At 34.2% G+C, this 26141-nt stretch overlaps 7 protein-coding genes across 7 annotated transcripts; 1 reads left to right on the plus strand and 6 right to left on the minus strand.

The window, feature by feature from the left end:
• Positions 1-1050: 1050 nt before the first annotated feature.
• Positions 1051-2222, minus strand: PHYBLDRAFT_58590 (hypothetical protein; the record flags this gene model as incomplete). The annotated part of the gene is made up of 4 exons (XM_018440358.1): positions 1051-1212; positions 1303-1466; positions 1623-1890; positions 1947-2222. The coding sequence occupies 4 exons, from the start codon at positions 2220-2222 to the stop codon at positions 1051-1053; spliced, it is 870 nt and encodes a 289-aa protein (XP_018297582.1).
• A 2188-nt stretch (positions 2223-4410) lies between these two features.
• PHYBLDRAFT_179136 (hypothetical protein) lies at positions 4411-7337 on the minus strand (the record flags this gene model as incomplete). Its single annotated transcript, XM_018438108.1, has 8 exons — positions 4411-5287; positions 5391-5967; positions 6036-6198; positions 6322-6581; positions 6719-6994; positions 7061-7091; positions 7148-7214; positions 7274-7337. The coding sequence occupies 8 exons, from the start codon at positions 7335-7337 to the stop codon at positions 4569-4571; spliced, it is 2157 nt and encodes a 718-aa protein (XP_018297583.1). The 3' UTR covers positions 4411-4568.
• Positions 7338-9076: 1739 nt separating this feature from the next.
• PHYBLDRAFT_162604 (hypothetical protein) lies at positions 9077-11096 on the minus strand (the record flags this gene model as incomplete). Its single annotated transcript, XM_018434660.1, has 5 exons — positions 9077-9262; positions 9342-10511; positions 10638-10715; positions 10798-10893; positions 11031-11096. 5 exons carry the CDS (start codon positions 11094-11096, stop codon positions 9077-9079), a joined length of 1596 nt encoding a protein of 531 aa, XP_018297584.1.
• A 334-nt stretch (positions 11097-11430) lies between these two features.
• On the minus strand, positions 11431-12889 carry PHYBLDRAFT_162605 (hypothetical protein; the record flags this gene model as incomplete). The annotated part of the gene is made up of 5 exons (XM_018434661.1): positions 11431-11634; positions 11772-11899; positions 12041-12168; positions 12284-12391; positions 12471-12889. 5 exons carry the CDS (start codon positions 12887-12889, stop codon positions 11431-11433), a joined length of 987 nt encoding a protein of 328 aa, XP_018297585.1.
• A 2072-nt stretch (positions 12890-14961) lies between these two features.
• On the plus strand, positions 14962-17170 carry CaMK5 (calcium/calmodulin dependent protein kinase; the record flags this gene model as incomplete). The annotated part of the gene is made up of 11 exons (XM_018439910.1): positions 14962-15191; positions 15245-15428; positions 15580-15606; positions 15741-15804; positions 15949-16015; positions 16155-16224; positions 16323-16390; positions 16500-16557; positions 16624-16641; positions 16734-16846; positions 16947-17170. Coding segments are annotated over exons 1-11 (993 nt in total), but the record flags the coding sequence as incomplete, so codon positions are not given.
• Positions 17171-17775: 605 nt separating this feature from the next.
• Positions 17776-18886, minus strand: PHYBLDRAFT_100837 (hypothetical protein; the record flags this gene model as incomplete). The annotated part of the gene is made up of 3 exons (XM_018427606.1): positions 17776-18116; positions 18368-18506; positions 18635-18886. Coding segments are annotated over 3 exons (732 nt in total), but the record flags the coding sequence as incomplete, so codon positions are not given.
• A 6518-nt stretch (positions 18887-25404) lies between these two features.
• On the minus strand, positions 25405-25736 carry PHYBLDRAFT_139581 (hypothetical protein; the record flags this gene model as incomplete). Its single annotated transcript, XM_018430249.1, has 2 exons — positions 25405-25517; positions 25643-25736. 2 exons carry the CDS (start codon positions 25734-25736, stop codon positions 25405-25407), a joined length of 207 nt encoding a protein of 68 aa, XP_018297588.1.
• Positions 25737-26141: the final 405 nt, after the last annotated feature.

The following is a 26141-nucleotide window of genomic DNA, read 5'->3' on the forward strand; positions in this document are numbered from 1 at the left end:
ATTATACAAATACTTAATTGAGAGACTACAACTACAACTATTTAATATTATGAAACACTACCTGAGTATCTGGGTCAGAATAGTAAAATATTACCAATATCATAAATGTTCTTCTTTACTAAAACTCTTGAGCTGATCTGACTAGAGAAATATTATATCTGTTGTAAATGAGTATTGACTACTGCTGTAATTGAGAATAAGTCTGAAGGAAATAATATAAGGCCTCAGCTATTCCAGTCAAAGGTGTCTACTAATTACTTTATTATTTAATACACAGGTTTATCATACATGATAGTAATTATATTTCATATGATAATATTATCATAATATGAGATATATTAGTGGATTGTTATAAGTATAATTATAACTCATAAACATATTTACTTTCAATGTTAATACTTCATTGAGATTACACACATTTATATAATTAATCATACATTAATTATCCCAAGATCACATTGCTCTGATTAAGGCTCAGATAGGATTGACTATCTGACCTCAGTCATATAATTTTTCTGATCCAAAATAATATAAATAGGAGTAGTAGTTCAGTATAGAAACATCATTAAATTTTGATACCAAATCTTTTCTCAATAAACTAACCCTACACAAGTTCTCATAAATCTTTGTTCCTCAATCTCAAATCTTCAATTCTTTCTCTTAAAAACTTGTTCAACTTCAATTACTACAATAGATTCTAGATTTTGGTGAAAATATTAAAAAAAGATGAAAAAAGCAAAGTTTTATTTAAGAGCAAAATAATATAATAGAAACATTTTTTTAATGTATATACTATATAGAGAGTGCAATAACTTGATATTTTTATCTTCTTATTTGAAATTTTATAAATAAAGAGGTCGCGGGTGCTATAGATATAACTAAAATTAACAAAGAAAGAATACTAGCTATCTCAACTTCAAAAATAATAATGCTATGCTTAAAACTTTATTAGATAAATATAATTTACGCTTCTTTTCATTCATTAAAAAAAGAAATCAAAAACAAGTAAAATCTCCTTGTCTTCATCTATTTTAAAATGTAACTTTTTATTTAGGACCAATCTCTAAGAGCCCACTGAGAAAACGGTGATGCAATTGCATTAGGGACTGGTCCTTTAATGGTTTCGCCAAAAACATGTGGCAGCAATTGATGGCTATTTGAGCCCAATTCAGCTGCTACTTTTTTGTCAACAAGTTTGATGAAGTGGTTGTACTATATCAAAAGCATTATTATTTTATTTAGTATAATACAATACAATATATAAACTAAACTAAACATTTAACCTTTCAAAAAACCAATTACCTCATCACTTCTCCAACCTAGACGATGAAAACGAAGCCCACGACCAGAAACAGGAGGCAAAGTACCACCGTCTGACTCACCAGCAGACATGGCCTCTTCTACAATAAGACCAGAGCAATATCTTTTCATCTTGTCATCAATGACAGCCTTGTAAGACTTGTACGCTGACTTGCAACGTTTGAAGCGTTGATAAAAATATTAAATTAGTTTTCTTTTTTTGCTTTAAATTAATATCTTATATAAGAATTATTTAAATAATAAATAAATAAATTATAATCTACTTCACTTTCACGGCTACTCCTTTCTGTTGCAAGCATTACTCAACTTCTTTTTAGCCTCAGACTTATTGGCTGCACGTTTTCTGCTAGTGAAGTTTGTGTAGACACAGTCACGAACATCACTTTTCCTCAGTCCTGTTCCTACGAGGTTTCTTTCCAAGAGGGCAAGGAGGATTTCCGTCAGCTCGGTGTTTGTCGACTGGTTGAAGTGAACAGCTGTGTTCCACTTTGGTTTGTCATTATTGACTTGTATTGTAGCCAAGCTGGTTGACTTGAAGTTGGGGTCCCACAATTGCTCTCGAAGAAGTCTCTATTGAATTTTGGTAAAATATTAAAGATATAATTTAATATATGTATCATACATACATATGCTTTGGTTTTGTAAACTGAATTTGCCTCAGAAGCCATGTTAGAAAGACCAGCTACATTCATATCCATGTTTACGGGAGCGACAGCAGGGGCTACAGCCATGTGCTGACTCTGCAAAACAGCAGAGATGGGAGATTCCAAAGTTTTTGCTTTGATATCAGCAATGTCTTTCATGACAGCGACCATGTCACGATGCAAGATGGCAAGGCTGTCTTCTGCATCTCTTTCAGCAGGAGTGCGCCAAATAAGATTGCTTTCGTTTTGGTTAGACATTTTCTATTAATTTAAAACATACATTTAAATACATAACAGCTGTTAATATTCTTATATTTTCTGACTATATTTGAATTATAGGTGTATGACTATATTTATTAATGCACATACCAAAACGAAAGACGGGCGGTAAGAGTAAGAGTGTAGTAAAGAAGCTAACAAATACTTAGAAATCAAAAAAAGTATTTATTGATAATTGAGTTTTTTTTAAGAATAAAATATAAATTGACTTGTACACACTGTTTAAATTTATGGGAAGATTGCTTTTGAGTTCCAACCCATTATATTCTTGCTGTCTCTCTTTCAGACAAATTCTTGTTTTGATCTGTATGTTTTTTCTTTTCTTTTTATTACCCTTTTTGTATTTATCTATAAGGAGCTGCCTTATTAAAGGCATATGAAGGATATTTATGGAGACGACATGAGGTATATAGTAGTGTTATTATTACTGTACTATTAACCAAGAAGCATCTATTATATATATTAATAAACGCAAAAATAAAACCATAATTCAAACCAATGACAGCTTAATATCAAATAGTTGGGGGAAAGAAGGTAATGTATGATCTCATAATAAATAGTGTCGCAGATTGATTTATAGATGTCAAGACGCCCAGGGTTGTAAGATTCAACATGTAGAAAGTCGGATTATTACCATGGTATATAATTCTTGACCACTGGCCTTTAACATTAAAATAGAGTGTGCTACAATAGAAAGTTAGGTTGTAAATAAGATTTTCTTGGTATTTCATTGCACATGAATAAACAGAAAAAATATACTGCATTAACCCCAACTCCAGTAATCTTCCAAAGCATTACACATATAAAGAGCAGATAAGAATACAAGTTATCAAGAGCCATTTTCTTAAAAACGGAAGTGGATGTAGTCGTCTTATAAAGCTTACAATCTTTAATCTAGTAACCGTTATTTTTTTTTTACACATGTGTTTTAGGGTGAGGTTTCCAGCGATATATCTATACATCTATACCTTTAAATAAAGGTTTGGCTTCATTACACTACAAAAAGAATTTACATTATAATATAATATAATATAATATAATATATATATGAATAATATTTCTTTAATATTTTGGAATTCTATTAAATTTATACCTTAAAGCTTAAATATAAAATAAAAGAAATTAATAAGATTTTACCAAGGTTAATGCACACCAGAGGAAGAACGAAAGAGAAAGGAACGAGTCAAGAAACGTATTTAATAAATAAATAACACTCTTTTTAGAAAGTAAAGATAATAATAAGGTGCGCCAAGGTGTCCAGAATCTGCTTTATCAACAGTAAAAGTAAATAATGAAGGGATAAGAAGATAATTTTTGCAGTAATTATATATATATATATACAAAAGCAACATTATGATAAGAAAGGTAAATTAATTTTTTGTTACTGTCAGTACTGTTTTTTTTCGGTACATTGGAACAAAAGAAATGATATTCCTAATCAAAAATAGCAAATAAATAAAATCATTTGTGAGTCTAGTTTATAATTGTTGTTAGAGATAAACGGTGAGATTGTACAACCTTAAGGACCAACTAACTATTCATGTAAGAAGTTCCTTGATGATCAACCCACAGCCTACAAGGAAGCATTGTACAAGAAATAACTAATAATAAACATTGGAATCAAGAGAAAAAGAAAAAGAAAAGGGAGAGTGCTCACTCGCCAAGATATTTGGGTGGAGCTTCTTGATATTCTAATGGAAGATGAATACTGAAATGAGCCACGGCTTGACATATCTCTATAGCTCATTAATGGATTTATGATGATTAACTGTGAATATATAAATATACATATTAATTCCAAGGCTAGTTTGTAATACAATACCCTGCCAACCAGACATAATTAGTTACTATGACAAAGTATGCTTTAATATATATATGTATGTATAAAAACTTCTTTTGGGTGAACTAAGCATAAATTTTAGGTTCCTGAGTACCCGCCTGTACATATATATAAATTTGGAAATCACTGCAAATATGCTTAAAACGTCTGTGTGTCACTAATATTATAATCAAGACAGAGTTTAGATGGACCCCACGAGTTAGCTTCTTTTTTGTCACTGTCGTTACGGTTATTGTTCCTCTTAACCAAGTGAAATAGTAATAATGATAATAATGATAATAATAACAAAAAGTTTTTTTTTAAATGTGTTGAGTTGAGGTGTGCTTTGTTGTGTTTAAAAGGGAAAAATAATGTATTTTTAAATATAAAAGATATATAACGGGCATGATAAAAGAAATACAGAGGGCGGAAGGCGGGCGAAGGAGACTTAAATGATGTGTATTACTTAGTTAGTTAGTTGGTTGGCTGGCTGGTTAGTTGGTTAGTTAGTGCTGACTATATCCACTCGTACTGTATCCTGAAGGTTGGTTAGACTGAGATGGATAGTTGTAATACGGTTGTGCAGGAGGGTAGCCACCTGCTTGAGAATGGGAATAGGATGGGTAATACTCCGAGTTTTGTTGTGACTGGACAGGGGGATAAGGTCCACTGTTGTTGCGATGGTAGCCCTGAGGAATATTTCCCATCATGTTAGAAGGTGGGTAGCCACCAGTAGATGAAGGTTGGTGGGGCTGGTTTTGGTTCTGTTGCATGTAGCTGTGTTGAGAAAGGGAGGCATTCGATAAGGCCGGACCGGGTTGTCCGTATGGAGAAGGATATCCACCAGGTGGGTTGTGGATAGATAATTGGCTCGCGGTATTGGTCAGCTCATTCACGCCATATGGATCCTGGGATTGCGACTGCAGCTGCTGTGGCTGCTGTGGCGTCTGTGCATAGGCTCCATACGGAGTGCCACCATGTTCAGGTCCCGAAAACGAGTCCATGGCATCAAATGAAGATGTGAAGACAAACTTCTTGTTTTGAATGGTACACTCGATTTTGATTTCTGTCAAACCAAAGTACATGTCGATTGTCATGTTGACCTTATCACCTGGTCGGACATTTTCCAACGTAGGCATACGAATGGGGAAGTGGCCAACCTTTTTAATGAGCTGGTGAGTTGTCAGACGTGGTGGTGGGCCTTCACCATCAAATGCAAACAAGTCTTTATCGTAAAATAAATATATACACATTTTTTGTTTTGTTTTTGGTTTAGTATTTTTGTGTTAAATAGACCTCACGCTTTGGAGATAAATAATAAATCTTACCAGAATCTGTATCATTAGGGTAACTGATCATAAAGTTCTTTGACACCCGCTCATCAACCTTTACACTCTGGCCCTTTTGTACATAAACACTAAAGCGCTGGCGACAATAGGTCTTTTGGTCGACACCGACAACAGAATATTCTGGGGGATCGAGTTCGTTTTGGAAGAGCATACGGGTCTCTACGCCATATGTTCTTCGAGACACTCGCTCTGTTACAATCTGAGGGTTCAGACCAAAGTATACCGCACCACGGACGACAGCGAGTTCACCTCTGGGAGGCACACCAATCATACCCACACGGTTTGCAAAGGCTTCTTCTACACGACGGAAGAGATAGTTTGATTGACCAAAACCACCGACCAGGAAGATGGCTTCAAGATTTGGAGACTGGTTGAGCTGGCCATCGATGAGGTCGAGCACCTGTGTAATCACAGGTTCGAACACTTCGTCACGCAGCTCATGGGCAGGAAGACAAAGGGAGCCATTCTCGAGACCAATATCCTCATCTGTCAGGTCACCAAGACCCATGGAGGCAGGCAAGTCAAGGAAATGGTCTTCGTATCCATCAAACTCTGGCTAAAATGTTTTCCTTCTCTTTTCAGTGTACTGTCATCATACTTTTTTTTTTAAAAAAAAATTCTTACTTTAATGATGTTCACAAATGTATCCATGATATGTTCCATGGCAGAGTCATTGATACTACCACGGTGTGTGAACTTGCGCTTAATATACTCTCGCATTCTCAGATCCAAGAACCCGGAACCACAAGATCCACCATGACCATTAGTTACTTCCTTAAGTGTACGCCTAGATGGATGAAGATTTATAGTATGAATGAATGAATTAATTGGGCTATGAAGGCCTTTTATCTAGTGAGGGAAGTAAGAGGGGAAGAAAGGCGAAGGGGAGGGGGAGGGGAGTTTAACCTACTTTCCGCTTGATTGTTGATCAATTTCAAAAACAATCAGATCCACAGTACCACCACCAGCATCACAGATCATAAAACGTTGGCCGTGAACAAGGTTAAATTGTTCAGATTTTCTCTCACAGTACAATGCTGCGGCCTCGGGTTCTGAAATCAACATAAGTCTTTCTGGATGGTCTGATCTCTGGATGAGATCGGCACGAATAGCTGCCTCTCTCATTGCGGCCTTTGCACGATCACTCCACATGGCAGGAACAGTCAAGCACTACCAACAAAACAACAACAATAAGGTATGAGTTACATAGGATAAGCGGCACAGATTTATCTATATCTATATCTATATATTTTATACATGAAAATGTGTGTGTAGGGAATATAATAATAATAACTTTTTTTACATACATAACGGAATTTGCTCTGATCGTAATTGCCTGCAAATCCTTTGAGAAGCTCGGTGCAAACATGTGAGTGAAATTCACGCAAATAATCAGCGATAACATCAATCACGTTGAGGCCGTTTGGAAGTGATTCTTGTTGAAGGTATTCATCAAGATAGAGCTTAAATTTAGACAAAAGGATAAAATCGACACTGTTTGGTTTCATGGCCTGGCGACGGGCACCATGACCCCAGTCGACTAACTGAGTCGATCCTTTGCGGTACAACGATAGGGTGGGTGTCTAAATGAGGAGATGTATTGTGAGATGAAAAAGCATAAAAGAAAAGAGAAAAAAAAATAGACTTACCTTTGGATAGACATGGTTGTTCTGTCTGGGCCTGTGTGAATGATGTTGTTAGAGAAAAAGACAAGGATGAGGAGTGTGAATGCATACCATTTGACGATATCAATCACTTCTTCGTTTTGGGTGAATGCGTAACAACAGCCCGAGAATGTAGTGCCTGATGAAGATGTAGAGGATCAGTAAAAGAAAATAAAGACTTGTAGATTTGATGCATACCAAAATCGATTCCAACTATCACAGGATAATCTGCATAGTTGAGACCAGATGCTGTCGTATCCATGAGGAGAATTTAAAAACAAAAAGGAAGAAGAAGAGGAATAAGAGGAGGTCAAGCTTAGAAAAGTGGGGTTTGGACAAAAAATGCGAGATGTTTTTTCCCTCTTTCTCTCTCTATTATTATTATTGTTTTGGATCCCAGCTTTATAACATCGGGTTACAAATGAACCAACTCTCAGGGCCAAAAATAGGTTTATTTTTTATATATTATTTTTTCTCTTCATTTCTCTCTCTATCTCTCTACCGCTCTCTCTCTCTCTTTATTTATCTATATATATTTATGGTGTTCTGGTTAGAAGCCAAGGACATTGAATACACGGGAGCTGTTCTCCAGGCAATAAATCTATTTTTATATACATTTTTATATATAAATACATTGGTGTAAAAATACATTATTTCGGCGCTGAGTCGTACAAAATCCTTGAGATAGAAATAAAAAGAACGCATATTTTTTTTTAGTCGAGCGCAAAAAAAAACTGACCAACTACATTTATGATGTGATGGTTGGTTGTTTGCGCATACCCAATATCATATATCTTATAAATATAAATACAATAATAACAATAATAGTAATAGTTATTTTATGCCAAGACAGATAGTCGCTTGCTGAGTAAATTTGATTATCATTATTATCAAATCATGAAAGTTTATAGCGCATTAAAATAGAAATGTACTTTTATCTTATACAAGAAGCATTTGGTTATTATAGTCCCTTTCACCATCAATTGGACATTCTCCTTTTTTTTCGAGATTAATTTGACTCAAAAAAGGAAAGTGTATTGTGCGCATATGTGTTTTGAAAATAGATATGCCAACATATTTCAAGGTAGTCAGAAGGGTGTTCAACTTCATCAACAACCAGCACAGACAAGGAAAAATATAGTAATATGAGTGAGTAAAAAGAAATAGAGGTAGCTGATAATAATTTCTGCGCTTGTATTAGTTAGATATTAGGTATTGATAATGCTGTAGTGAATTCGTGTATGTGGTGAGTAAGATAAATAAACTATCTTTAGTTCAATATGGTATTTCGAATACTACTTGTTTCTAAGCCAAGACTCTTGGTAATTTTTAATGACCATAATAAAGTATATATATATTATCATCATAGTCGTCATAATCATCATCAAATATCTTATAGAGTATTAATATAAACTTTAGATTTGGGTTTAGCTTTTGTAAAAACAGAATTCAACTGCCCTCACTCATTTATATATATGATAACCACACGGACCATCGGCAGGGCAAAACGCGCTTAACACTCAGTTGTGTCACAACAATGGAATAGAGCAACAAACAAATAGACAAACCAAAAAAAAAAAAAAAAAATAAGGTCTCCAAGTTCCTCAAGTGTCACTTTATTTAAGGTAAAGTGCGTCTCAAATCTTTGCTACCATTCTGTATTTTATACACAAAAGCTTCTTGTACTTGAAGGAAGTACTCAAGAGTGACCCCTCTGTATATATATATATATCTGCCTTTCTATTTGTATCAATCGTAACATAAACGGAAATTTACTTGGCTAAAAGGTGAGCATTAAAAAGTAAATTGTAAAAGCAACTAAACAAAAATAAAGTATTCAGATATTTATATGAATATCATGAATCAGAAGTGTAAATTTTGAGTACGATACTTGATAATTATTTTCAAGACGTTTTGTTTATATCTATTTTATTATTATTTTATTATTCACTGTATTTCGTTGTTTCAATCCCAAGGCTTTGGCTACATAAGCTTCTTTCATCAGAATCCAAAATATGACATATATGTCACAGGGTATGGCTCGGCTTTTGGGGTATTTGATAAATTGAATCGAGCTTTCTGTAGTATTTCAGCCAAAGATACATTTTCACCAATGTGGCTATCAGGGTCTGCGATCTGTACGATTTCCTTTGCTATCCGCCGTGCTTGACTATGTTCCTGCTCAATCTACAAAATCAACAACGGTTATAATTAACATGTGCTGTTTTTAAATGATCATAGTGATGGTAATAAAGGTGTGATTTACCTTGGATAATCTCAAGCCAGCCTTTTTTGATGCAAATTTAAGCCTTGTGTACTCTATTGTTGATGAATTCTGCAAATCTTGTAAAAGGCTCGCTTTGGATTGACTTTCTTTGAGCTTTTCAACAGCCATTCGGAGACGGTACTTGATGACCTCCAGCTCGTTCCGACAGCGCTCGATTTCTTCTCTGTGGGCAGCCACCATCAACTCTCGCTTGGTCTCCCAGTGAGCCTGTATTTCGGAAGCATCCTTGGACATTGACATGTTTGCAACTTTTAATCGTTCTTCCCAGGTCTCTTCAGTTTCCCGGAGCGCCCTTTGGAGTCTTTGGTTCTGTGCTTCGACAAATTCTTCTTGTTGGTTCTGATGCTCAATCTTGAGAATCTCCTTTGCGTTCGAGTGCTCTTCTACCATGTCTTTAATCGTCTGGTCGTGCTCGGCTACCAGATTCTGAATCCGGGCTTCATGTTGCATCGACACCCGGCGGCTTTCGTTTATAAACAAGTCCTTGAGTCGATTAATTTCATTTTCAAAATTTAGCATCATTTGATCTGTTTTCTTGGCATGGGCTTCTTTGAGCTGCCGTGTCAGTTCGTTAAGTCTGGTGGTCTCGTGTGAACTTATTCCTGTCAGAGACAGAGTTTTCTTTTTCTTTGAGAATATGTTCAAAAAGGGCGATTCAAGAGATTGCGGTGGGGATATCTCTCTAGAAGCAGCAATAGCAATACTAGTTGCAGTATCGTTATCATTAAAGGTAGAGTCTAGCCGCTGTTGTTGTTGTTGTTGTTGTTGTCTGTGATGACTTTGATGACTATGGTGGCTATGGGTTTCTTGCATCTCTAGTTGTGCCTCCCACGCTTTTCTTTCTGCCGCATGTTCCTTACGCATGTGAGCTATGGTGTCCTCAAGATATAAGATCCGATCATCTTTGCTTATTTCACTGAATCCTACTCCAACTGGTGAGCTAGGTTCGCTCTGGGTCTGTCTAAGATGGTTTTGAAGCTGGGCATATTCTGTCTCTTTTGCACTAAGGCGTTCCTGAAAACCATAAATTCTTCTGGCATTGTTGGTTCGCTCTGTTTTGAGGGTCACATCATGGCGGCTCTTCCATTCTTGAATATCATCCTGGTGTTCCTGTTGCTCCTTTTTGAGCTGGTGTTTCAGCTCTTGTATCTAATGTTTATTGTTGACATGTCAGGAAACTGAAATGGGTTCCTTTATTTTTGTTTTTGTGTTTTGTAGAGTACAAATGATAACAATAACAACAATACTAATAATGTTCAAGTAGGGAAATTGTACCTGCTGTTCAAAATCCTCTTGTGTCTGTTGGTACTTTTTGTCAAACGTAACATCTTTGATTTTGAGTTCTCGAAGTAGCTGAGCAAAAAAGAAAAATGAAATAAATAACGTTATTGATAAGAGCAAATATAAAGTATTTTATGTATAAATAGATTCTTACACTGGTTTTTGTCTTTTCAAATTGCCTGCGTTCTTCTTCTAATGTATTGTTTAAAGAAGAAACCTGTTGAGTGAATTCACTCAACCGACGTAAAAGCTATTGATATTCTTTAGTGGCATGTCTAACATAAATGTATATATAGAATTTCCTATTGTTTGATACATTCAAGGATAATGCAATATAATATCATATCGTATTATATATATATATATTTGTTCTTGCCAATACACTACCTTTGCTTGGTCTATTTCCCATTCTTGGATCATATCTGTATGTAGTGTCTTGACAGTAGATTCCATAGATGTGTATGTGCAATAATACTATTCTTTTTGTTTTTGTTTTTTGTTTTGGAAGAGGGTAAAGAAAAGAGAGGCAGTTATATAGAAATATGATCTTATGTATAATAAAAGCGACTCTGTAGCAGTATCACGTTCCACATAGCTGTCCATGTGGATAATGCAGACAATTTGGATACTGTGTGTACTAACCTATCAGCATTTGATAAATAGCAATTGTTTTCTTTTCTTCTTTTCTTCTTAACAAAACCAACCAACAGTATATATATAGATAAATAAATAAAAAGAGTGTAGCCTCTTTTAAACTTGTGTATATTGTTGACCCAAATGAACTTCTTTATATAAACAGCTTGTCTTTTTGTGCACGCTCCAGCTTGCTTGCTCGCAAATGATATACTTTACGCATTTCTCTAAACTGTTTCACAAAAACATCGTGGTTCAAGTCACCGTCCAAGAAACTTTGGGCTACAGATTCTGACATTTCATCATATTCATAGACGCCTGACTTGAGACGAGTAAGAACTGTAGAGGCAGAGAAACGCTATATATATATGTGTGTGTGTTTGTATATATAATGTTTATATGTTTGTATATAAAATAAAAAGAAACAAAAAAATAGAATATTTGTTGTATGTTTGTTTGTATATAATTGTGCTTTCGATTAATGAGATGACTTACACTAAATGCCTCTTGCTGCTGCTGTTCCTTGACATCAAATTCTTCCTTGAGTTTCTTGTATTCGGCATCTAATGCCTCAACCTCACTTCTCAACAAAGTCAATCCGTCCTGTCTATTCAGATTCTTATCTAAAAAATATAAATTCATATATTTATACACACCATCACCGCCAGTATTATTAGTATATATGCCACTGAATTACCCAATGTTTGGTCATGAAAGAAGCCGAGGGAGGATAGGGTACGGGGAAAAATGGATCTGTTCCTTACATGCTATACTTTCATTTCCATTTCTCAACTCTCCTTGAACTGTTTTTAGATTCTGCACCCGCTCCAGTGAGTGGAAAAAGAGATCGAATGCATAATCGCTTGTCAATAATTCGTGTGCTTGTTCAGGACTAAGAAGAAGAAATACAATAAGAACAAAGAAAGAAAACATTACATATAATATGAATATAAAGTGTAAAAAAACATATCTCGTAGCTATTGTATGTGTTTTTTTTTGGAGCTTACGTTGTGTGTGAAATTGCCATATATTCGTTATTCGTCAAGCCAGAAGAGGATGGTAATGTTGACTGATTGGCAGTTGGAATTGCAGGAGGAGGACGGTGGCTATAATGACTATTTTATATCAATCCAAGCTTTTTATGTGAGTTATTGTGGAACCAAGTCGATTATATATTATATATGTATGCATTACCTATTGTTACTGTTATTATTATTATTATTATTATTAATATTAATATTAACATTGTTGTTGTTGGGCCGAGGAATTTGAGGAGCATAAAGAGGTTCGTTTTTGTTCTTTACAGGAGGTTGGCGATTAAACTCATCTCGGATTGATTTTACAAGTACTCCAAGATTAGAAGAAGGTGTCCATTGGAATTGACCTTCGTTGCTTATGAGATCTTCTTTAATCAATGGATGGCGAGTACCGGGAGGTGAAATGGTAATGACTGGTGGTTCATCAGGGAATTGAGGTGGCAAAAGGACGAGAATAAAAAAGTCATCTTCGGTTGAGCTCCAGGGGATTTCATATAGCTGTCCTTCAACTGCTACACTAACAGCAGAATTGTGTATGTAGAGAGACCCGATTTGCTGTCGTTTCCTGATAATCATTATTATCATTCCTTTGTGAATAATTTGTCGCATAAAGATAGAGTCATTAATAAAGAAGCCTTACACGTCTTGTAAAGCTGCCATGCTTATTTCTTGGGATAAGTAAAGAAATAAGGTCAAAAGATAAAAAGATAAAAGGGTAGAAATATAAATATATTATATTATAAAAACAGGAAAGCTGACGTAGATAAAGAAGAGTATAGAGTGAACAACTTTGTGAACCTTCTTGACTATTTTTCACTCCCAGTCAAGAAGGGTCGGAACCCAGTCCAAAGTTAGAAATCCAAAAAAAAAGAGTAGAAGAGAGATACAGTGATTTTTATTTTTGTGGAGTGTCCCGTTAATTTCTGGCGCTAGTGTATATGCGTTAACCTCTCTTAAAAGTCCATTATATTTTACCATGAGAAAAAAAAGTGAAAATAAAAACTATTTTGACCGTTTGACACAGCCAGTTCATGATTTGAATAGCCCATTTTTTGTTCTTGTCCCCATACAGTAGAAAATATCTGCCAAGTGATTCTATATGGCTATCGTAATCCACCACGATTGTTCTGACCATCTTGTAGCTCCACTAAACAATACAACAAAAGCGAGTATCAAATAAATATACGAGAAGTACTTTTTTCTTTCATACTTTAAAAACACGGCAACGTCGTCAGGATTATTCGATAAACCCAGCGTATGAAATTACACATAACAGAATATTTTTTTTATCAAATTTCCAATGAAGTCTACCATTGCCTAAATGAGTCGCTGGTGTGTCGCCTTTCTTTCAATACCAAGAGATTTCCTAACGTATCCAGCGTTTATCCAATTACTGTTAGTGTTATTGATTTCGTTAATCCTAGGCAGACGACGTTTCCTGGTTGGGGGCGACATTTTGATTCTATCGGACTATATCTGGTCCTTAAGGCTCCCTTCTTATTATAACAGTTAATACAAAACCAGGATATAGGATGTTTGTATCAAGATCTTCTTTTGTATCTTGCAAAAAACAAAACAAATAGAAATAAAAGGGCAGTGGAGATTACTCGCCAGTCGGCGCCATCGAACTCTGGTAATATAGATACAATAGATGAAAGAAAGACAAAGACAACGACATCATACGTGTAAGAAGGGCCAATAAACAGTAAAAATATTCAAAAGGATTGCGTCAGACTTTAATTACAGGAGCTACTTGTAATATTTTCACATAACGGGCTATGGATATAGGGTAGATTTTTATGGCCAAGGAAGTCTGAATTTAGGGTTACTAATTGAATATATATATATATATATTCAGAACACGCCATTTTGACCTGAAGAATTTAAAGAAAGACACCAGGCATAGTCTAGTTAAGTAGAAACATCGTCCCTGTAGGATTGCTGTTCCAATGTCTATAATATTTTTTTTCTAAATTCGCAAATATACTCCACTCCTTAGAAAGCTGGCAAAGTTGGGATTGTTTGGTCATCATTTATCTAATACTGAGCGACAGAGTTAGTATTGGTAGCTTTTCTTATTTCTTCATCTGGCAAGGGGCATATACCGAATACCTCTTTGGAACCACGGAATTTAAGCGCATTGATATCAATTGCACTTGTGTCCCATGCGGTATCACCCTGATAGTTTATTTGACCTTTTGAGAGAGAGAGAGAGAGAGAGAGAAATTTTCTTGGAAGTCCAACCATACTTTGAAGAAAGGACGGTATTATTATTATTTTAGTACAGTTGAACAAATTCTGTTGGAGTACAAGGGTAATGATAGCAATAGATTTACTTGAATGAAGTAAAAATACCAAATAACTTTGTAAAATAGTATCTCTTAGAACAAGCAGTAATATATATATATATATATATATATATATATATTGTAGATGTCAAGAATGAACATCAAGAAAAAGGTTCAAAGTTCCGGTACAATCCCGAAGACTAGATAGCCAACTGAGCAATATCTTAAACCCTGTGATCATAAAATCAATCTATTTTTAAGCACAAATACACTGTTGCTTTATGTCAGTTAAAATAAGCTGAGCCAAGATTTACCCTATTTTCTTCTTCTTCCTTTTCCTTTCTCCTTTTTTCTCCTTCTCAATTTTCTATCTTCAAAAAAAAACAAACTTTATTTCCTTGATTTTATTTTATTCTTCAACTTCCTTTTATTGCCTTTTCTTCTTCCTCTATACGTATTTCTTTTTGGAGATTGCTTGAATCTATTCGAAATGGGACTATTCAAGACATTTGACATGATTGTTCATGGTGGTGTTCAACAGCCAGAATCACATGAGAAGAAGAAAACATATGAGTTTGGACATCTACTTGGTAATATCAACAATTATTTTATTTTATTTTATTTATTTGTTTATTCATTATAGGCAGTGGCTCCTTTGGTTCTGTCAAATATGCCAAACGATTGAGTGACGACAAAGATGTTGCTGTAAAGGTGATCCCGAAGCGCAATGTCAAAGGACACTATGATATGGTCTATGCAGAAATGAAAGTATTACAAGGATTAGAGCACCCCAATGTGATTGGATTTTACGATTGGTTTGAATCTCGGTAAGAAAGACCCATGAGAATCCAATTGTTAGTTTTACTACAGCAATTGTGAATCAAATGGATAGATCACAGTAATGAAGAGTAATATTACTATCATTATTATAAGAAAAATTTGACTAATCTTTCTTTCTTTCTGATATTTTCTGAAAAGTGAGAAATTCTATCTGGTTTTTGAACTGTAAGCCAAGCTATTTTTATTTTTATTTTTTAATTGTTATTATTATTTTGGGATTCCAAACAAGAAAAGGCTTCAGTGGCTGATTTTCGTACGAACATACGTGTGTATCTACTGGTGGCTTTCATTTTATGTAGTGCAACAGGTGGTGAACTGTTTGACAGGCTATTTGAACGCGGAAAGTTTACGGAAAAGGATGCTGTAAGTATATAAATTTAAATATACATTTCTTTATTGTAGTCAATGAATAGTATCTTATTTTTTGTTTTTTGTGCCTGAATCAAAAAATAATAATACTAATACTAATAATATTTGAATTTCAATTGATTTGATTCTCTTCTTTAGACTGCTGTGATTCGATCTGTGTTGAATGGATTGGAGTTCCTACATGCCAACAAGATTGTCCATCGAGGTTAGGGCCAAAAATAAGATCAATTGATCTATCAACCGGTCAAAAGATCAAAAGATCAAAAGATCAATCAATCAAGCAATCAAGCAATCAATTATATAGTATACTGATCTAATATATATATATATATATGTATTGGTAGATATGAAGCCTGAGAATCTTCTCTTCAAGACGCCCGATGCAAATGCAGAACTTGTTATCTGTGATTTTGGGTATGTAGTTATATATGTATGCTATGGTAGTAATAATGAATCAGACTAAATCTAATCAATTCCCATTTATATATATATATATATATTTTAAAAAAAAGTATTGCCAAGATGGCCGATGAGACCTCTTCTCCTCTTCACACAGTATGTGGCTCCCCTGGATATGTTGGTGAGTCAAAGAAATAATAAATAACCAAATTGATCGGTTCAGTGATTGGGCAGCAAAAACGGAACATGCGATTAACCAAATATATATTTATACATCTTTATTATTGTAGCACCAGAAGTCCTTTTGAAAAAAGGATACGGGACAGCCATCGATATGTGGGCCGTAGGGTAAATAAAGATGACTGTTACTATGATTATGATAATACTAATACTAATCTCATCATGACTTTTTAGAGTAATCACGTACACTTTGTAAGTAATTGGCTCATATAATTTCGCTTTATTGATAAAAGACTTGGCTGATAATAATAACCATTATAACAATCTATATTTATATCTATCAGGCTATGTGGCTATCAGCCATTCCAAGCAGACGATCAAATGGAATTAGTGGATGAGATTATACACGCTCGATATGAATTCCATGAACGTTACTGGCGCAACGTATCCCAAGAAGGTACGATAAACAACCGATAAATGTGCTCATTAATCTCACGCCTTAAATATGTATATATACATATAATATCATGCTTTATTTTTTACTTTATTGTGTGTAGCAAAGGATTTTATCAAAAAATTGCTTACTTTGGACGCAGACAAGCGTCCCACTGCAGTAGAAGCACTTAAAGATAAGTGGCTCAACAGCTTGGATATGCCCGAGGTCGATCTTTTGGAAACCGTGCGCGAGAACTTTAACCCACGCAGAAAACTTAAAAGCGTGGTTGGTGCTGTGAGAGCAATGAACCGTCTCAAGACGAACATCTCTCAAAAGGGAAGTGAAACAGACCTTCCTGGACTCACTCCCACTATTGTACCGACAACACCGACAACACCAGTACCAGAACAAGCATCAGCACAAACACCAGCACAGACACCGGTACAAACACTGGAATCAGTGGCAAAATCAGCACCAAAATCAACGCAGGCACACGTACCAGTATCAGTACCAGCACCATCTGCAAATGTACCTGCCCCACCTGCCCCAACAACTACAGCAGTCGCACAATAAGCCAAAACAAACAAATAACCATCCCCCTTTTTATATATATATACGCACATATAACAGCAACAACAACAGCAACAACAATAATAATAAGGAGTTCTCTATCCCTCTCTCTCTTATTATTTTCATTATATAGTTTATCCTTTTTTTATTTTATTTCTATCTTCCTCCCTCCACCCCCCCCCCCCCCTTTTTTTTTTAAAAAAAAACCAATCAATCAATCAATTAATATACACATAATATTAATATAAAATAAAATAAAAACATTTTCTATATTATGCAACCAACGTTTCTTGTGTGATGATTCGTCTTCTGGCAGAGAGAATATAATTGACCTCTAAGCTCTCGAATCCACCAATGCCCACCATTCCCTCTTGCTCAAATACATGCCATTTGCGCAGAATTGGGTCCCAGCGAATACCCCGGACACTCTCAACCACCCACTCCTGACCAAAGGAGTGTACTGCATCAATTAGTTCTTTGCTCTTGATGTACTTGCTCCAGTCGTGGGTGCCCTTGTGGACCAAGCCAAGGATGTCCTCAGCCAACAGGACGGTCAGTCCATAAGCAATCGGCGTCCGTCCCATGGTTGACAAAAACAGGCGGCCATCAGGACGAGTGAGTTGAGCACATGTACGCAAGAAATCCAGAGGTTGGTTGACATGTTCAATGATCTCCATGGCCAATACTACATCAAAGCTCTCTTCTGCTGCCAGTAGATCCTCTATATAACATTGTACATACACAACATACACACACACATATATATATATACACCAAATAAAAAAAAACAAGAATAATGATAATGATACTAATAAACAAATCAATGTGTTCCTTCTACCCTCGCAACCTCTTTACTTTAAATTTTACTTTTGTGTCCAATGTGTCTCGATCTCTCACACACTTTCTATCTTTCTTTGTATGTATATGTAATAGTATTATTACTTTTTTTTACCTAGATGAAGTGCTTTTTACCTGCTGTGGTGTGTCTGTAATCCAACTTGCCCGGTCCTTTCCACAACATTGGATCTTTACGTGAGTGAAGTTTTGCCATTTTGATGTTGTCTCCAGAAGCATCTGCGCCTACCACAGTACCTCCAAGGCGACACAAAGACTTTGTGGATGTCATCAATACATATATAAGTATTATTTTCTGGATTAGAACACATCTCTCTTTCTCTGTCTGTCTTAATGGGGTATTTATATTCAACACAATAGTATTGGTAGTATATATATATGTACCTCTGACAAAAGACCTCCACCGCAACCGATATCCAACATACGCAAGCCTTCAAAGGGCTTTGATGGACGAGCTGGATTTGTGTTTAGTTGGTCGCGTACATATGCAACTCTGGGTGGGTTGAGTAGCTGGAGCATAGAGAACTCTCCCTCAGGGTCCCACCACTCGGCTGACTTGTCGCTAAACTTTTGTACTTCGGCAGCATCTACGGTTGAAAACGTAGGGTGGGTGGCAAAGGTTGCACGCTGAACGGCACGGTGGTGACGGGGTAAAGTGCGAAACAAGTCTCCAAACTTCTGACGTAACATACTAATATATTGTATTGTATTTTACTTTACTTTTTATTTATTTATTTATTTATAATAAAATAAAATAAACCAATATGTCGGTAGCGTATAAAGGATATATGTATATAAGGGAGGAGAGAGAGAGAGAAAAGGTGGAAAGAAGAGGGGGCGAGAGGACTATAGTGTAGGGATATGAAATTCGAAAATAATATTATATATGCGTGGGTGGGTGTAAATAATACGCGGGGTGAAACTAATGGAATGTGCTATATAAATATATATATATATTCTATTCTATTCCCACTATATTATTTCTGTAGTGCGTATTTGTGACTGAACTTGTTTATTTTCTCCAATTCATATAAAATAAAATAAAATAAAATAAATTAATGGAATTAAAAATTTATGTGACTGACTTTGGTTCATGACTTCTTTTTCAAAGGCTTTCAATTTCCGATTATTATTTTTTTTGAAGCAAACCAAAAAGTATAAATAGAGACCATTTCTTACCCTCTAATTTTTTTCTCCATTGTCTCTGTCTTGTAATCAGATCGGATAAATCTTTCGCCTTTTACTAAAGATTTCCGTGGCTGCGGGACACTAAGGAGACTAATCATAATTTTTTGTCACCTCTTGGTTTTGATTAAATCATTTTAATCTTATCAATGATTTGGTATCTTTTTTATTCAAATAATATAAATGAAAATAAAATACAATAAAACATATATTTATGATAACTTTTTATTTTCAAAAAAGAAATATCGTAGCTATGTGTGTAGTGGGTTAGTGTTAAAAAAAATTTACGCGTTTATTTGGCTCTGAATACTATAAAGAAAGAGAAAACAGGTTTATTTGTTTCTTTTTTAAAACATATTAAAAATGATATTAAATACAGCGTTTATTTGGATACTAAAGATAATACAAATCTGTATACAAGATATTATTATAAAAAAATATTGAAAATGTCTAATAATTTACGAGATAAAGTAGTATGGCTGTTACTTTCTAATGCACTTATTTTTTTTACAGTGCTCTTCCAACTCGCTCACTCACATTAATACACATAAAATATATTCTGATCTATGCATACCAGCAAGAAAAACCATGTATTGTTATAACTAAATTATAATTTTGTATTAAAGTTGGGCATTTACTCGCAGGTTATTGACATTAGGTTTTGCATATATAAATAATGATGTTAAAAAGTATAATAAAACGTATATATGTATAAACCCACAACTTTTGTAAAGCGGAAAATAAATGCATATATATAGAATTTTGGGACATTTACTTTAGTCGACAAGTGCTTGCACCTCTGTCACATATTAAAATTGGAACGATACAGAGAAGATTAGCATGGCCCCTGCACAAGGATGACACTAAACTTCTGAGATGGAACGCTCTACGGAGCATATTTTTTTTGTTTATTATGTTTATTATGTTTAATTGCTGTTATGATCAACTATATACATATATTAGTTTCTGGTCTAAGCCAAGTTTCTTTTTACTATTAGTGTTATGAATTGGATTATATTGTGCATAAGGACGCACAGTACTTAACCACCTTTAGCTTTTTACAGAATTAGCCAAAATAATATCTGAAATTCTGACAGAGTATATTTTTTTGTATAGATTTGTAGATGTTGCTTGCATAATTACTATATATTTTTATTTATTTATTTTTTCATTGATGTAATAAAACTTTCACATTCGATCAAAATTAATTAAAATTAAATTAAATTAAAATTAAATTAATTTTCTTTTCTGCTGCTGAATATTAACATACAATGGTAGTTACAATGATGGTTACAGTACCAGTGCCAGCACAAGTACCCCCCTCTCAGTGTTAGTAACGGTGATAATTGTAGTAATCAATTAATACAGATGATTTTTTGTAATAGATTTTATTTTATTTAAAATAAAATGAAATAAAATAAGGCAGGAATGTTCCTCAAGAGGTCACGCTATATTGCAAGTTTATTTGATTAATTCCTTTTTGAAGTATAATAAATCACATCTATATGTTACTATTGGTTCAGGTACCCTCATTATCATTAGTACTTTCACTTTCATTGTGTCTTTCACTAAATTTCTCACTCAATTTCTCCAACTGACTAACCATTTTTTTTTTCATTATTTCTCTTTGGGGGGGATGGGGGAAACAGAGGATCGAATAGAAACCAACCAATTACTTTATTCTCTTCCTTTTAAAGCCAATATATCATAATCAGATACAATCGAATGTTCATTTTCTATATATATATTCTTACTGTTAAAATAATAGATATGGTTGGTTTAAATCCAATGTGGTTTAAATCATCTTTTCTATATAGATAGATAGATAAAGAAACGAAGCAATTGCCTTTGTTCTCTCTTTTTTTTTTGGCTTTCTGATTGGACAAACTGTCTTGATTACTGCTATTGCTTATTTTATATTACTGGTCTATATTGTATTTATTACTATTGTTATTTGACCATTCCTTCTTTTGCTGTTTGTGCGTCTACCAAACGTGGAAGAAATCTCGCGTGGTTTTCCATGAAAACGGATTAGACTTGTCCACCGCTACTTTCCAAAATATAACCATAGTCCATGTGAATCATTACTTTATATTGAAATTCATTGTAATAGATATACGATCCAACAGTTAATTACATGGTAACATTGGTCAATTCACTCAGACAATCTACATCAAGTTAGATAGAAACAAAGAAACAGCAAAGTAAACGTTGAAAAGAAAAAGAAAGAAAGAAAGAGAAAGGTAATTGGTGTAGTTGTTTCTTTGTTTCTTTCTTTTTTCGTTTGATTTCAAATAAGATTACAGTTACTGGTTCTCACAATAGAAGCTTCCTAGTGTAAGATAGAACGGGAATATACTTGGAGTACTTTATTTTATTTTTATATATATATAAACGCGCGAGTGTGTGTGTGTGTGTGTGTGTACAGGGCCTGGTACCTCTAGTACCTCTGGTAGCTCTGGTACCTGTGGCTTTCTATAAACTTTCCCCCCATTTTTTTTCTTCCAAGAAATCTTTATTTTCACCTGCCCTTCTTTACTAGGAAGGTCCCTTTTTTAAACAAAGCTAAAATAAAATAGAGTAAAAGAAAGTCTATTCAAGGAGAATATAATATTATATTTCGTGGGATATATTTATGAGAATTTTGCTTAATATTTTTGAGCTGTAGAGTGTGGGAATAGAACAAGATAGTAAGTACCACCAAAGAAAGAGCAAAAGAAAGAAAGATTGAGAGTAAGAAAAGCTTGTATGCTTGTGTATAGTTGTGCATACTTGTGTACTCTTATCTTGTTGTGTGTGTGTGTGTGTGTGGATCAAAGAATGCATTTTTTTGTGTACTCGCACGGACATGAGCCAACTATTTATGCAAGTCTAATAAACACTTGAATAAAGTAGTTGTTGAGTGTTATAATATTTTTCTTTTGGTTGAAGCTTTAATATTCAGGTGCATTTTGCTTAAGTAATATTGATAATAAGGAGTAACAATAAGAGTAATTTTTTGTTTTTTGGATATTCTGCATCCTTTAATGAGATTACAGAATGCAAGTACACACAAATAAGACAAGGCAAGACAGGACAGGACAGACCAATGTGGGTCAGGCCAAGACAGGACAAAAATATTATATATATTTTTGTGTGTGTAAATGTTACTGCGCTGCCCTGTACTGCACTTGACTGAGTATTAAAGATGAAACACTTGGAAAAAAAAAGGGAAAAAAAAGCTAAATAAATTGCCTTGTTTTGGAATATTTGTGTTGCAAGTTAGTAAAGCTTCTTTAGAACTATAAAGAAAGAAAAAACAATTAGCCAAAAGAAGAAATAAATATCCATATGAGTCAGTGGTTTGTATGGTACAAAGTAATAGAATAAGGAAATTCGGAAATATATCGATTTAAATAGAGCGAAAGGAAGGAAGGAAGGAAGGGAAGAAGTACAGAAGGAAGAGAAGGAATGATAGAATTGGCAACTAGCTCATTAAGCATATAGCCATATACAAGAATGAAAGTTAAAGAAAAGAAGTACTAGGTATTAATGGTATAGGCTGTAAAATAAGATTCTGCCTTCAAGGTACTATAACTTATTTATTTATTTATTTATTTATTTATTTCTTAATTAATTAATTAGATTTTTACTCTGTATGGTTAAGATCTGATCTATAATCCGTATCTTCGGCAGATTCTCGCCACCTTGCCGACACAACATAATGATTTGTTATTTTTTTTGTGTTTGATAATTCACGGAAGCAAATAACGATATATCATATCATATTTCTTAATAATAGTAATAAAAATATGGGTCGAGATTGTTTCAATTTTTATAGGGATTTGCTTATAATGAATTTCAAATAAACGAATTAAAAAAAAATTGAATGTTGAATATTTTGATAGCTAAAGTAGTTCAGGAACAAATTATATATATATTTTTATAGCCTGTTTTATTTTTAATTTTTATATATTAAAAGGAAAGAGCTATATACCTTAATTCATTAATAAATTGTATTGAATGATTGGAATTTTGAATAGTTATTAGATGTTTCCTGATATCAAATATAGCATTTATTTATTTTTTTAAAGAAAATATCTCCAGTACCCAGGTAACTTGCATCGAAACTAAATAAGCGTGTCTATCACCCTCGTTTATACTTCATACTTAGCTCAAGGCACATTTTCTGCAAGACTAAAATACGCCAAACCAAAAGGCCAAAGTTGGTTAAAAAGAACAGAAACCACACATTTAAAGCAGAACAATATCATTATGACTTTTTTTAGTATCATTACTAGCATTATTTACAGGGGTAGCAAAGAAAAACAGCGTAAAAAATATATACTTAAAGATAATACGAAAAATAAGGACATAGATTTAGAGGAGAGTAATCGGAACAACGCACCTATTTCTTCTTCTTTTTGTTTTTTTTTGTCCAATTTGATGCGTAACCTCTGATACCTTTTCTCACTAATTCATCATTTCATTATTTAATTATTTCATTATTTTTACTCACTATGATGTTTTTTTTTTGTTTTTTTTTTTTTGAAAAAAAAATTACTCAGAGTTACCGTACCCATTCCTCTTCGGAAAGGACGAGGTACCGAGCCGATTCAGATTCCAGTTTACGTCCATACAGACATCCAAACACACATACGTGCGCATGGCGTAGGACAGAATCACCAAAACAAGAGAAAAGAAAAAGCTCTGTAGTTCAGTGTGCAAGATTCGTCGTACGGGTGTAATACAACAAATGGGCCCACAACAATCTCCATGTGGATGTTCGGGATTTGTCCTCTTTTTGCATAGGCTGGTGTGGCTCCACAAAAAATAATAATAATTTTACAGGTAGATAGACATAAAGAAAGAAAGAAAAAAAGAGAAAAAAAGAATGAGAATAAAGATGATATATATATATTTTAATGAGTATGTATACAATACTGGTGTGCTTATCTGGAGGAATGGTTCAATAGAAAGAGGTGTATCATTTAATATATATATATTCACAGCATATAAATAATAATAATTGAGAAGCGTTTGGCTATTTACACCATCTTTGTCGGATCCAAAGCATCCTTTTCATCCCGTCTCTGTTTTTTCTTTGTGTGAGTGTCCCAAGAGAAAGTACCTATATCTATAATAATTATCATTGCCATCATTACTACTATTATACAGTACAAAAGGTACAACAATATAAAATAAAATATCCATTATTATAATTATTATAATAATAAACGAAGAATATTATATATATATATATAGAGAGAGAGAGAGAAAAAGACTCCTTCAATGGAAGTAGTACAAAGGTCCGATTGTCGACGTAATCCTCTTTAGCCCCACGTAGAATGACAGACTCTTGTTGTTGCTATGGTGTTAAACGAGTTTTTTTTTAATAAAAAAGAAGCATTTAATTGAAACAACCAAATGAAGAATAAGGAAGAAAAAAAAAAGATTGTTTCAAAAATTCAACTATAGAATAATTAAATACCAAAAAAATAAAAAATAAAAAATGAAAGAAATCATGAAAGACGGTCTATAGGCAAGTAACATATTTCTAGCCTTTGTCTATAAGCACACAAAAACGTATATTGAAGAGCGGCGCTCCTTTTTGCTTGCCCAAGTAAAGCTATGGTGATACCGTCCACCGAAAGACGGAGAGATAAAAAAAAAAGAAAAAAAAGAAAAGAAAAGTCTGGGTAGTAGGCCAAATAAAGCCACTGTCTTGATGTCGATTTACCATTATTAAGACATGTAGCTGATCACCGCGCAACATTATATATAAATTATATATATAATATGTTTGGGTGGGTGGCGCTGTTAATCCTGATTTTCATCACACAATGACAAAAAATAAATAATCAATAATAACGAAGAAAAATACACCCCTTGAAAGACAGATCATCAAATAGACACTTCTCTCTCTCTATCTTTTTGGACTGTATCTCAAGAGGTCTACATGCTAAGTGAGTCCTACGTGTGACAGTTGGCTACCGGATCGTTCTTTGTTGAGATGGTTGTGGGTCCTTTTTCTCTGTGTTTCCGACCCTACTGTCAGATCCGGACAAAGCCGACCGAGAGTCTTGTCTGTCTATGTCTATGTCTATGTGTATAGTGTATTTTGTCGTATAAATTCTAATTGAAGAATACACACTAAGAAGCAATAGCTAGAAAGAATATATGTAAAAAATGAATAAATTATGAGGTCTATATACTTCTCGCTTTTACTGTCAACCTGCCAACCTGCCAACCAGCCTATATTTGTGCCTGTATATTCAGGGATAGGAAATGGAAAAGACAACGAGGTGATAATTGCAGTCATATTTGATACTATAGTTGGGAATTACAAAGTATTTACAGTTAGAGCGAGCCTTTTCTTGTCTTGTTGTTGTAAAGATTGTGTGATTCTTAAAGCAGCTTTATATGTAAAAGAGACATAATGTAACAGTCTTTATTGTACCATTTCATTTCAATTCAATTAAATCCAATTCAATTCAGTTCAATTGAAAGTTTTTATTTTTCTTATATATGTATTGTTGGGTTCTTGGTTAGTGCTTATAATAAACCTGGAAGTCGACGTTGTCTCTCGGAAGCCCTATGTTTTATTTTTGATTGATTGCACAATTGAACGCTGGTGAAGACGGTCCATCGCACGAATGCGGAGTTGAGTGGTGTGGCTTCAATGGAGAGTCCTACTTGCTTTAGAATAAAGACACCAAAGTCGGGT

This window comes from Phycomyces blakesleeanus, assembly GCF_001638985.1.
Source record: "Phycomyces blakesleeanus NRRL 1555(-) unplaced genomic scaffold PHYBLscaffold_2, whole genome shotgun sequence".
NCBI lineage: Eukaryota > Fungi > Mucoromycota > Mucoromycetes > Mucorales > Phycomycetaceae > Phycomyces > Phycomyces blakesleeanus.